The sequence below is a fragment of the Balaenoptera physalus genome (genome assembly GCF_965194825.1).
Source record: "Balaenoptera physalus genome assembly, chromosome: 7".
NCBI lineage: Eukaryota > Metazoa > Chordata > Mammalia > Artiodactyla > Balaenopteridae > Balaenoptera > Balaenoptera physalus.
This window is the reverse complement of record NC_138886.1, coordinates 117,671,324-117,684,747: the sequence shown is the minus strand read 5'-3', so window position 1 is coordinate 117,684,747 and position 13,424 is coordinate 117,671,324. Positions and strand designations below refer to the sequence as shown.

The following is a 13,424-nucleotide window of genomic DNA, read 5'->3' as shown; positions in this document are numbered from 1 at the left end:
TTGGTGTTTGATCGGTCGAGCGGGCAGTGGTTCCCGTCCCCGAGGTGGGGAGGACAGTAATGGAAACGGGTGTGTGACGTGGGGTAAGTGGTAAGTTCATTCTGGGGTCTTTTCAATTTAGGTGCCAGGTTGATTCAAGCAGAAATGTCGAGGAAGCAGTTGACTGTGGGTCCGGAGATGAGAAGTGAGATGTGGGCTGAGGAAACGGGGGTAGGAAAGAGCAAATGAACCTGCATCTCGCTTGGGAGAGGAGATGCCAGAGCGAGGAGGAGTGACAGGCAGGCCCCTAACAGATCTACAGAGAAGTCCAAGGGGCAAAGGTTAGGGAACTCCCGGGTGGTCCAGTGGTTAGGACTCGGAGCTCTCACTGCCGAGGGCCTGGGTTCGATCCCTGGTCAGGAAACTTAAGATCCCACGAGCCTCGCGGCCAAAAAGAGTCAAAGGTTAGACAAAGGGAAGATCTAGACAATTTTTGGAGGAAGATGAGCACGAAGTTCGAATCCATTAAACGTTCTCTTGTTGAGGTGGGTGAGTTTGAGAAACGTTTAAATTCGCGAGTCTCACATCAGACCCCACCCACCTAAACCACAGCACGTCTCTCACGATTTGGGTACCTGATTTCACGTACTCCCATGTTCCGCGTTCTTCCAGTAAGCCGTTTTCCCCCAGTGGAATATTAGGCACTACAGCGGATGCTCTGTTGACCTTTGGTGACCTGTGCAGTGTACTTTTCTGTACTTTTCTGTCCCTTTTTCCCTCCCCTCATTCTTTACCTACCCCGTTACTGCTTCACTGGAGCCTTGATGTGAAAAGTTGAAGTGGGGGGACCATGTCTTCCTCCTTTTTTGTGGGGTACTTGGTTCAACATCAACAACTTGAGTCCAGTATCTGAGAGTTTTATAATGACCTCTCTATTTTAATTTGTTTATTACAACACTGCGGTTGTAGAGTATAATTTTGGAAAGAGCCAGGAGATAAGTGGAGAAAAGGACACTTTCCCATCACCGGAATCACCCCCAGCTTCCGCGCCTACCTCTTTGTGACAGAGGCGTGCTTGGCTTCCTCTCCTCAGGATGGGTCAATTCCCACCAGAGCCCTCAGCGCTTCGGGACACGGATCTCGGGCAAGGCTGCTTCCTGCCTCCAGACTAGCCCTACTCTGACCCTTAGAGCTCACAGGTTAGGCTTCAGCTACGTCCCTGCTACTCGACTCAGGTGTGCGGTGGTCAGAAGCCTGATCCAGAAGGCTTATCCACCTGTACCTGGACAAAGGCATCACATTAGGTGGTTAGGCGAAGTGCTGCATCTTATGTTTAGTTTTGTGCTACAGGAAGAAAATTGTGGAGAAACTTTGAAATGGACCAAAAAGATTATGGGGTGCATTATCCAACTCGGCTTTCTGTGTTATCTCACCCTTTCATTATCTCTGAGCTGTTTTACCATCCTGTAAATGATAGAAAACTGCTAGTAATGCACAGGCGTCTTGTCCATTGAAATGGCAGTCATGTACTGTGGAATGCAATTGGTTACTGCTCTCTGGATATTGACCAGTTTTACCAGTTTTGCCTCTATTTGTAAATTCTTTGCAGTATTCTTGATGTTTATATATTTGTCTGTTCTTTGGATTCACCTTTGAACTGGTTGTAACATCTTACGGTTCCTTTTAAAATTAATCGGTCAATTAAAATCTGTGTCCCACGTTCAGAAAAAAATTCTTGTTATACATACACACGTATGTTCATACCTGCATGTAATATCTCTAGGAAGATTCACAAGGAAGCGCTGGCTGTGTGCACCTCTGCGGAAGGGAACGTAGGAAAATTTGCCTTTCACTATACGCCCTTGGCGATCCTTTGAATTTTGTATCACATGCTTATAGTATTACCTAAACAAAGAGATAAACTTGTTAAATTCCTTTTTGAACTCTCTCAAGTCAATCCTTAGCTGGCCGTTACCAAAACTTCAACATGGACTAAATTCACATTTGAATTAGCTGACTTTCCAAAGAGACCTTTTTGTCTCTAGATAAACTACTGGTAGCCGGCAGCCTGCATATCAGCGTCACACCTGGAGCCTTACTTCTGCACTCTTTTAAGTTTTTTACTTTATTTTTCAAGACAGCTCTAACACTGTAGAAACACGTCAGTGGGAGGGTACTGATTCTTTCGTGAATCTCTTAAGGAACCAGGGGGTCTTGGCGTGAGGCGGCTGGCAGACCAGCCGGCCGCCTGCGGTTCTGGTTCTGACGTCCTCACCTTGCCCCGGCCCAGCTGCACACTCTCTTGCCTCCTCCGCTGGTTATAGCTGGAGGTGCTCCCTTTAAGCCAGAGGAGCTCAAGCCTGATGCATGTTGAAATCGCCTGGGGAGCTTTTAAAATTCTGATGCCCCAACCAATTAAATCACAGTGTCTGAGGGGTGGGACGTGGACATCAGTATACTTACAGCCACGGAGGGGAGGCTGATGTTGAGAAACAAGGCTCTGTGCCCTGATTCGGGAAAGACTTCACATGTGACACCCCAGAAACAAAAGCACTCAGGATTTCTCTTTTTTTTTTAATGTTTGTTTATTTATTTATTTATTTTTGGCTGCATTGGGTCTTCGTTGCTGCGCGTGGGCTTTCTCTAGTGGCAGCGAGCGGGGGCTACTCTTCATTGCGGTGCGCAGGCTTCTCATTGCGGTGGCTTCTCTTGTTGTGGAGCACGGGCTCTAGGCGCGCGGGCTTCACTAGTTGTGGCTCGTGGGCTCTAGAGCGCAGGCTCAGTAGTTGTGGTACACGGGCTTCAATAGTTGTGGCTCTCAGGCTCTGGAGCGCAGGCTCAGTAGTTGTGGCACGTGGGCTCAGTAGTTGCGGCGCACGGGCTTCGTTGCTCTCCGGCATGTGGGATCTTCCCGGACCAGGGCTCGAACCCGTGTCCCCTGCATGGGCAGGCAGATTCCTAACCACTGCACCGCCAGGGACACCCTGCACTCAGGACTTCTGACGGGAAGATCTGTGCAGGGGATGAGGAAAGGGAGACACCCCTCCCAGAATACCCATACACACAGAGTCTGTGTTTCCTTGGGACGCCTCTGGAACGTGGCCAACTTAGGTACTGGGTGTGGTTTAAAAGCCCCAGCTGACTCGGTTACAGTTACTAGAGCTTTTTTTTTTTTATAGTTTGGAACTCAGCTAAACTTTCACTGAGCAGGAAATACCTAATGGGGGCTGTTGAGTGCATATCCCAGCCCTGTTCCTCTGGCATTTGGAGCACGAAGCCAGCCTCGGGGTGGGTGACGCCTGACACCACTGCCACCCTGTGGCTGTGTGACCGACAAAACATCCTATTCCTCGTACACCAGATAACTGGGAAAACCACACTGTACAACAGGACCTGTTAGGTGCCTGCTTTAGTCACAGGTCCTAGAACCTCATTGCTCTGACCTGTAACAGTGTGCTTTGGGACTTCCCTGGCAGTCCAGTGTTTAAGACTCCGTGGTTCCACTGCAAGGGCCATGGGTTCGATCCCTGGTCGGGGAACTAAGATCCCACATGCTGCACAGCGCAGCCAGAAAATTAGGGAAAAAGAAAGAAAAGAACAATGTGCTTTATTAAGGGGTCTTTGATAGAGAGTCGTGTTTATACGGGGAGAAGTAAAAAAATGCATCCACCCCTTCGTTTTGGAACGGTTAGGCAAGGAAATAGTCTCTTCTTGGTTCCCCCTGGGAAAGGTACCTTCTCATGGGGGCCCTGATTCATGGCCTGCTTCTGTTTCATATTTCAAACCATTTGATTGTTGCCTCAGCTATTTTGAAAACATGAAAATTGGTGTCATAAACTCTGCTGTGGTTGCCTTCATGTACTCACTGTATATCCCCCTCCCTTTTGTGTAGGAAGACAGAGCTGTTAATAACCCCATGCCTGACCGAGGGGGCAATGGACTAGCTCCTGGGGATGACAGATTCAAACCCGTGGTGCCCTGGCCTCATGTTGAAGGAGTAGAAGTGGACTTAGAGTCTATTAGAAGAAAAAACAAGGCCAATCATGAACAAGAGCGCCATGCTGGAGGAGATAACCAGAAAGACATAATGCAGAGGCAGTATCTCACATTTAAGCCTCAGACTTTCACGTACCGTGATCCTGTGCTCCGCCCAGGGGTCCTCGGTAACTTTGAACCCAAAGAGCCCGAGCCTCACGGAGTGGTTGGTGGCCCTGGAGAGAAAGCCAAGCCGTTGGTTTTGGGACCAGAATTCAAACATGCAGTTCAAGCCAGCATTAAAGAGTTTGGATTTAACATGGTGGCGAGTGACATGATCTCCCTGGACCGCAGCGTCAGTGACTTACGACAAGAAGAGTAAGCACAACCCCTCCCCTTTCTGACCTGGGCGCGCGTTTCCATAGATGCCTAGACTTAACTTAGATGGTTAGGGTGCAGAACATATTTGTGCCTTCACTGCAAGGGAATAAGAGGGCCTTTGGTCCACGAAGTGGCCACAAGGGGGAGATCTCCCCACTTGTGTTATTTCACTGAGGGTGTGGCGTATAAAATTCTGGGGTCTCCTCTACCGGTGCTGCTCAAAGTGTGGTCCCCGGACAAGCACCGGTCTGAACTTTCTGTTCCCGGTCCGCAGAGAGAAAACGAGCTTGTACCAGGCCGTGAAGTAACTATTGCTATGAAGTGCTTTACGTTCACCTGACAATGTTTGAGTAACAGAGCTTTCTGTCTTGGTGCGTTGTTTTTCCTTCTGCACCAAGCTCCTTGTCTTGCTGTGGGACCGTAAACAGGAACGCTGCTCGGGACGCTTCTGGAACTAGCTGGTTGTTTGCCTTCTTCCGTTTTTACCCTCAGCACTGAAGCTGGGAACGGAAGCCCCCGAGTATGTACCGTATATGAGGCGCCTTCCGACAGGTGAAACCGTAGCCCTCACATTCAAGCCCTTTTCGTGTAGTGTGATTTAAAACAAAGGGTTTCCAACTCCTGACTTTTGATAATGGTGATTATTGAATGAACTCAAAGCTTTTTCTCTTTCAGTTTACTCAGTAACTGATTCTACTCAGAGGGTCTAAGCAGCTTCCATTAGCTTCCACTGTGCGGGTGCACGTTTTATTCACTGCTACTAGAAAACTTTCCAGATGTGTCCCCTGTGACGTGTGGTTAACACAGTCCTTGTTTTGAGAAGTGAACACAGCAGGCGCGCGCACACACACGGTCCCCACAGCAGCAGCCTTTATGACCCTGCAGTCGAATTCTGGACCTACCAGAGGGCTACTCCAGAGACTTTGGACCTTCCTATATTGATCTGATAGGAGTGAGGGGTGGGGGGTGCCTGAAATATGCAGAGAAGAAAGAAAGAGAAGCAGTAGAGAACCAGGGTGGTGAGGGACATAACCTCTAGTACGGAGGAGAATTGGAGCATCTCGGGGGACTGTGAAGGGAGAGTGTGGGAGCAGTTATTCCTGGTCAAGGTAGAGACTTGCCTGGTCGCAGATTTGCCATATTTAGAAGGAAAAAAAAAAAATAGAAGATGCTCAGTCAAATTTACTTGCAGTTAAACACTGGAGAATGTTTAGGATAAGTATGTCCCAAATAGTGTTTGGACTATACTTACACATTAAAAATACTTGTGGTTTATCTGAAATCCAAATTTAACTGTGCATCCTGTATTGTATCTGGCAGCCCCCCTAGGCAGGGGCTGAGGTGGTTGTCATAGAGCGAGAATTGCTGTGCATGGACGCTTTAGGACCCCAGGCGGGATCTGCAGTCCTCCCTGGAGCGCCTCCCAGTTACCCGAGACAGTCTCAGGCCGTGCGTCTGTCCCAGGGGGGTTCTCGGAGGACCTCTCGATGGCCTTCTCCTCACCGTGATGGGGAAGGAAAGGGGGGGGAGAGTCTACCACTGACTTTCTGCTACAGGCCAGGACTTGCTGCAAGTGATCTTATTTGATTCCCACAAGCAAACTGCGAGAGAGTTCCCACGTGTGAATGTGAAGTCTGAGGCTTAGCGCTGTGACTTCTCTGTATCTGCCCAGTGAGATGGCAGAGCTGTGGTCCTACCCGAGGTGGCCCGGTTAGAAAGGCCTTCTCCCTCCTCGGCCCCACCCCTTCCAGGACAGTGTGGCCCCGGGCAGGGTTGCCGTCCCCGGGTGAGCTCAGCGTGGACACGGAGATTTTAGCACAGGAATTACTTATAAAAGATACACATGTAAAACACCAGTTTTAAAATCACTTTAAAATCTAGCTCACTCTTCGGTATAAGAAATGTGCTAAGATATAAAATACCAATAGAAAACCAACAAGGACCTACTGTACAGCACAGGGAACTATACTCAGTATCTTGAAATAACCTATAATGGAAGAGAATCTGAAAAAGAATAGATATATTCATATGTGTGTGTATATATATATATATATATATAGTACATACGTGAGTGAATCACTTTGCTGTGCACCTGAAACATTGTAAATCAACTATAATTTTTAAAAAGGAAGGAAGAAACATGCCAAGAAAATCAAAGGCATATGTGCATACGGAGCAGCGCCCAGGACTAGCGTGGTCCTCGGTGCCTCCCCCCACTGCGCCCCTCACATCCTTCTGTCCCCCAGGCCTCTTCTTCCTGCCACCACGCTCCGTCCCCGTCCACCCTTCCACCTCCCCTGTCACCAGCCACGGCCACGCCACTGTCGTCTCTCCTAGAACCCCGCCAGCGCCTCCTGCCTGTTCACACCTAGCTCGGGTAGCATCATTCTTTGCCTTCCCAGAGCACCTAGAATAAAACGTTCCGGGCCTGCCCACCTCGCCCTGGCCGCGCGCCTTCTCCCGGGGCGTTTGCACGTCCCCCGCCCCGCGCTCCCTCACCTCTGTGGGCTTTTTCCTTCCTCTGTGGCCCCTTCCCAATCCTCAGGCTCCGTCAGACTCTCTGGCCTGCTTTATTTTCCATTACTCCTCTCTGGCCGTTTCATTCCTAGTATCTCTCAAATTTTATAATTAGACATTGGTGAATTTAGCTGTCTATTGACTGTCTTTCTTACTAGATGATAAGGTCCCGAGAGCAAGGAATTTGTCTGTTTTCTTCACCAGCTACTTCCAGTAAGTGACACCCAGGAGCTTGGCTGTGCCCAGGGGTGAACATCTGCTGAGAGAGTGAATGAATGAGTGAGTGAATGAAGGAGTGAAAGAGGGAGTCTGCTGGGATCAGACCTTGGCTCCATTACCAGACGCGAGATCTCAGACCAGCTCCTTACCCTCCCTAACCCTCAGTTACCTGATCCGTCACGTGGCTCTACTAATACCTATACCCCCTGGATTGGCATTGGGATTAAAGGACATCATAGACTAAAAGTCACACCACACGCCTGGGGGTTAGAAACTTAAGTGTTAGTGGCTGTTTCTTTTTTAATTGCTGTGGCACTTTCTTCAGGTCACAGTTTGTCTAACCTTGAATGTTTCTGTAACTATGCAGCTTTGAGGTCCTCTGTTGCTTTTTGGAAAATGTGGATTCCCCCCACACCGCTGTGTCTGCATCATCTTGCATCTCCTCGCACCTCCCTTGATGGCAAAGCCTTCGTCCCCTTTGATGATTTCAGACACGCCAGGCGCCTCTGAAGCTCCCATCTCTCTGGGTCTTGCTCTCCTACAGTCGTCTTTCTTCCTGCCTTTTGCTGTCTTTCCTAACTGCATTCCCCCCCAACCCTTCGCCTTCCTTCTTTTCTTCTTTCCTCTAATCTTCCTTCCTTCCTTCCTCCTGCCATGACTTTACATAGGCTGATCATTTCTTTGTTCTTTTCTCTGGCATAACTGGAGCAGCGCTTAGAAATAAGATTATTGCATGTTCCTGCAAGGATCGTGTCCCCAGTCAGATAAAAGGACCGAGGCTATCTTAGCAAATGATCCTAAACCCCTTTCTAAAATTCTATGCTAGTGAGAAAACTTTTGTTTATACTCAAAATATGCAAACATACTCCCAGAAGATTTTTTTAACTGAATCCAGATTATTTTTTAAATTTGATTCTTTCTCACCCTTTTTTAAAAAAATGGGATAGGCTTCTTTCCTGTTTGAACACTGTAAAATTCAGTATAGACTCGTAAATAATTTCTGAGTTGAGTTATTCATAATTGAGAATGTGGTCAATCTTAAGAATTTTCTCCAAAATAAAAAGGTCAACAGCAAATAAAGCACTGCTAAGTTTCACGTAGTATCTGATGTGCATGTTAGCACTTTTCTGCTCTACCAGCAAAGTGAAAGCATCCCACGGGCCCACCTCACACGCACGCCCTCCCTCACACTCGGTCCCCATGGAGAACATACTGCACAGGGCTTGAACCTCCGCAGCTGTGGGATCTAGGCCTGATTAGCCTGCTCTCTTGCCTCTGTCACGCATAATGAGCCACCTGCCACGCTTGGAAACCCAGCTTTGAGCTGTTTGTCCAGTTACAACATCGGCCCCTGGCTCACTCGCTCATTCTTGTGGCCGTTCCCTCCGTCCTTTTGGATGAAAAGCAGGACAGAACTGCCCAGCTGCCAGTGTGACTCAGGCTCACGTCTGTTGCAGCTTTGAATCACATCCCCTGGCTGAGTCATTTACTGGCTGTTGATCGCTCATTAGGAGGGTAACAGTGTTTGGAGGGAACTGGAGGCCTCCTTCTCTAAAGGCTTGAGCCAAGAATGACCTCACCTGCCTTCGCACTTGTTTTCTATTAAAAAAAAATACATGATTTTCTGCCCAGTTCAACGGAGATGGAGTATCTCCAATAAACGAGGCGCTGTGCTAGCCCATCAGGGATGCAGCAATAAGAAAGTACAGTCCCTGCCTTCAAGGGGCTCGCCATCTACCCCCTGGGGAGAAGGGAAAGGTTACCGTGACGTAAGAGCCTGAGGAAGGAGAGGGGGGCCGCGTCGAATTACAGGGAAGTCAGGAAAGGATTCATGGGGGGAGCACCAGGGACGGGCCTGACGATGAGGAGGTTTCCCAGGAGGAGGTTACAGGTGTAGAGGGCAGGACGGTAGGCGTGGGCTGGGAGGAAATCCGGTGCCGTGGCTTACGTGGATGGGGCAGTGAGCGCAGAGACGTAGAGACACAGCTGGTAGGACAGAGAGAGTGGCGTTTGCAGGCCCCCAGTGCCGCTCTTCATAGTCTGCACTGAATGTGGTGCAGGGAAGACCCACTGAAGGGGTACCGAGAGAACGTGAGGAGTGTCAGGCTGCTGGGGTGTCCGGAGCAGGCGGGGCCTGGGGGCCTGACCTGGTAGAGGGTCCGTAGCGTAACAGTAGGAACTTGAGTGAAGTCCCCAGAACCAGACAAAGGAGACTCAGGGGGAGAACAAGAGTTAGAACAGGAGGCGCTGGCGGCTGATGGAGGGGAAGGAGGAATGAGACATCAGTACGAGGCTTTGAAGCTCAGAAACAGGAAGAAGGCCACCACTGACCAAGGAGAGGGGAGGTTCAGAACAAGCTGCTCTGTCCAGAGCACCTGTGCCCTAGACCTGGGCCTCGGGCGAGTCCGGCCTCCCCTGTGCTGAGCCCCGCAGGGGGCCGAGCCCATTTGTGGGAAGTGCTCTTGGTGGTTACGTTAGATTTTCTTCTAATAAAGCGTAGGATTTTATTTCCTTTACTGTGAACTAACGGCTGATGGAAATATATGGAAATTATTCTTGCCCTTTTTCTGCCCAAGAAGGCAGACAATCAGGGGTATATAATCCAAGCTATTTTGTTTTAAACAAATGAATTAAATATTTTGACTTGTTGAACAAATTCCTCTGCTTCTACTGTTTAACCTTTCCTCCTGCCTACACTCCTATTGCATTTCTATTTTGTAGAAAGCTATCTCAGTTGCATTGACAGAGCAAAATAATAGATGTTAAAGTGCTTCAAAAACTCTAAGAGCTATGCAAATGTTAATATGATTGTTAATAACTTTGTTAAGCTTGTCTGTGGGAAACTGAGGTGTTTTTTTAAAGATATTATACACTGACATTCCTGCCTTATACACTAGGTAATTCTCTTCTTACCTGATACCAGAATACTGATATTTAATTTTATTTAAGGTTATGGTCGTGAGCTTTTTTCGTTCTCCGTCTGTGTTAAGGGTTCTCCTTGATACCTTTGTGTAGAATATAGTAATATAATTTATCAAATAGTTGCTATTTTCAAAATAGGCTGTAGGGTTCTTTTCTAATTTCTGTTTCTATACATTGTGACCCATGGGTTTCAATTAACACTGACTAAAGGTAAGGAGCCGCTCGTAAGAGGTTAAAACAAATTATTAGAATTATCTATAAATCATGTACACACATGTGTATGTGAATCACGTATGTGCACATGAACTTCAGTGCTGCGTCCTAGTTTCTGTTAGCACAATGAGCGCTGGTTCTATACGACGCCGTCCAAACGACACGGGTCACGACCATTGACATGCACTCCTTTCCTCTCTTGGATTACCCAAAGCACGGCTCATTTTTCAGACTGCAGTTTGGCAGCCGTAGAGCTAATCTGCAGGAAGCACATTTGAAATTGGTTTCAGGTGACCCACAGTGGACACGCTGCTGCTTTTACACCCAGAAAGTATTGCTTTCTAACTGGCCTGAAAGTTTTTCCTCTTGGGAGCCACTTTTTGTGAGTTCAGAGGTTTTCCACATGAACTTTAAAACTAAATCGTGTTCTGATACTTAGTTTCTCTTCTTCTTTCTCTTCTAAACATACACGTCTGAACACACACACACACACTGCACTTTGGGATTTTCTCAATGATGGGGGCACAGCCGATTTTTGTTCAAGGTCCTGGCTGACCACAGGAGACGTATTAGCCCAATGGGAATTACTGGAGCTATCGGGGTAACTTAGGTCACCCCAGTTCGCACAGCAGTTTAGAGGGGTGCCTCCGGAAAGTGGACATGGAGGTCATCTGCTGCTCCGGGCTACCATTAGCAGGGTAGCAGCAACCTCGAACCCCCCCTGCCAGCAGCCTGCGGGGGTGGCTCCTGTCCCCAGGGGGGACGTTCCTGTACTGCCGAGACCCCGTGTGGTTACTGAGGTCCCGCCCACGAACATAGCTTCATCTCCCCACACACCCCGCCCACCACGTCACAAAAGGACAGGGTTTGCCTGGTAAAAGTATAACCCCGGGTGCTTGATTTGTTTTCGCACAGCTCTCCACCCCCAACCGGGAGTTTACAGTAAGTCCCTGGAGGCTGGCTATGTGCGTGGAGGCACCGCGAGGTACCTCGTTACATTCCACCCCAATGACAGACAGTGTCAGGGAGACCTTGACTCTTTCTTTCTCTCCAGGGTGAGTTTCCCACCCATCCAGAGCTCTGACATGGAGATGAAGGGGGAGTTTTGGTACCCTTTCCTACCGGAGCATCTGAGATTTGGAGCTGATGGTCATTTCAGGGTGTTTGGTCATTGTCATCTGCTAAGAAGTCACCAGTCCCTCAGCAGGGAGCGTCTGAACTGCCGCAGTGCCCGGTGGACGTCAGGCACGGGCCCTTCCACCCGGAGGCTGGCACGACCCCCGGTGCTTCGGCCACCGGACCGTCAGATTCAGCCTGGTCCCTCGCTGTGTCCCCTGTGCGTAGGGCCCTCGGGTGTTTGGTAAACAGGGAAGTGGTCCTGGGGGGTCCTCCATTTCCTCCTGCGTGGTGATGTTTGGAGGTGGGCCGGCAAGGTGTCCCACAGTTAAAGTGACCGCCAGGACAGTGTACTTATGAAGATCCGGAGAAGAAAGTCTTTCTCTCTAGCGCCAGGAACGGGGCGAGGGCCTCAGGACACCGGCGCTGCACTGTGCTGGGCGATGTGGACCCGAGGGGTCCCCGAGAAGCCAAGCGGAACGTGATGGAGGAGAAAGGCTGCCCTGGACCACCTTTTAGTTCTGGTATCACTGCCCTGCGCTAGAAGAGAATATCTCCCAGGACCTGCACAAGGAGAAGATGAGCCCCCGGGCTTCAAGGCTGCGCGGACGCAAGGGATGGGCTGTGATGAAACTGCACGTTGGTAGCGATTTTAACCGATTGACTTTGGTTTCCTTAGGGCCCTGGTCCCCATGCGCCCTGGGTTTCCAGTGGTCTGGTCCTAGCCCTGTTGTTCCTTTAAGTGCTCTTTCTTCCTTCCTTCCTCCATTCCTTCCTTCCTCCCTTCCTTCCTTTCTCTTTTTCTTCTTCTTTTTTCTCTTTTTCTTTCTCTTTCTTTCTGCATGATTTTACAAAACAGAAGGCCTTCCAGGGGAAAAAATGTGTATGGCATTGGAGCAGAAGTGCCCCTATTGCAGTGAGTCAAAGCCAAACACCCAGCGAGGCGCTGCCCACACTTAAGAAGCATCATCTACCTGAAGCGGGCTATTTTTAGGCCACGCATAAACCAACAGTTAAGGAAGAGAAGCCCGTTTGTTCTGGAAGCACAGTAGCAGCAACCACCAGCTGGGCCCAGGGCCAGTACATACGCATTTTTACTGATGAGGCTGCAGGAGAGAAGGCCAGCCACGCGAGGGGGTGTAGGTGAGGTGGGACCAGGCAGGCAGGGGCTGCCCAGAGAGCAAGAGAACAGCCGTCTTGGGGGCCTGCCGTGCAGCGGGGCAGTTCTGACCGCTCCCCATCCGGGCGGGCGGGTCCCTGGGGAGAGCTGTGAGGCGGGTCAGCAGCACCATTTCCTCTCAAGCAGGGCCTGGGGGAGGAGCAATAGGAATAACGCGTGTGACTCCCTGGGTGCGCTTCTCAGTAAGTCCATCACCTTTGCTCACTTTAAGCCAAATACGTTAAAAATGCACTTAGTATCACAAATAGAATTGCTCTTTTGTCATCCTTGCAACGTATAAGAGGAACAAGCTAATTACATGAGTTAAAATGATATAAAAACACAGTTTACATTCAGTAATATCTTTTAGTTCATCACTGGGAAATGGCCACGGTTTTGCGTTCCTCTTCGCGGAATCCCAGGGGAGCGTCCGCTGTCCCAAACGTAGCCAGTGTGGAGGAGACTGTCATTTTTAATAACCCAGTAACTCACTGTAGAATGGGCACTGCCGTTTCAATCAGAAGCAAAACACCCGCACCCTCTGCAGAAAGGCAAGTCCCAGCGAGCAAACCAGAGCCGGGAAAAAGGGCTCTGGAGACAGATCTGAGCATGTGAGCTCCAGGTTCCTGAGACCCTGGGGATGCGCCACGGTCCCCGCAGACGCAGGAGCTGGGGGTGGTGGGGTCTCCCGCGAAAGACGGGACCGCCCCGCGCTTGCGCCGCGTTTCGCGGGGCAGGCGCTCCCCCCAGCGGCGGACGCGCTCGGTGCAGGCCCGCAGGGGCTTCTCCTCGGAGAGCGGGGAGCAGGAGGGGCTCCGGGGAGCCCGCAAACTCCGTCCTGCCAGCTGTCCTTGCTGACCGGGGAAGCAGCATCGGGTGTTCTTACTCAAGGCACACCCAGAAGGGTGTGTCCTGAGCAGAGGATGAAGCCACCTCGGCTGGG

General features: G+C 49.9%; 1 protein-coding gene and 1 long non-coding RNA gene across 7 annotated transcripts in view; one reads left to right on the top strand and one right to left on the bottom strand.

Moving 5' to 3' along the window:
- GALNT7 (polypeptide N-acetylgalactosaminyltransferase 7) overlaps window positions 1-13,424 on the top strand; it is a 110,943-nt gene that overhangs the window by 47,374 nt on the left and 50,145 nt on the right. For all 6 annotated transcript variants that reach the window (XM_082468899.1, XM_082468897.1, XM_082468901.1 and 3 more), the window contains exon 2: window positions 3,872-4,332. In XM_082468899.1, the coding sequence (XP_082325025.1) occupies window positions 3,872-4,332 (461 nt within the window). The remainder of the gene's footprint in view (window positions 1-3,871; window positions 4,333-13,424) is intronic.
- LOC309664104 lies at window positions 3,570-13,336 on the bottom strand. The gene is made up of 3 exons (XR_014265614.1): window positions 8,285-13,336; window positions 4,112-4,190; window positions 3,570-3,783 (listed from the first exon to the last, which is right to left on the bottom strand). It is a non-coding gene; the product is annotated as an uncharacterized lncRNA (long non-coding RNA).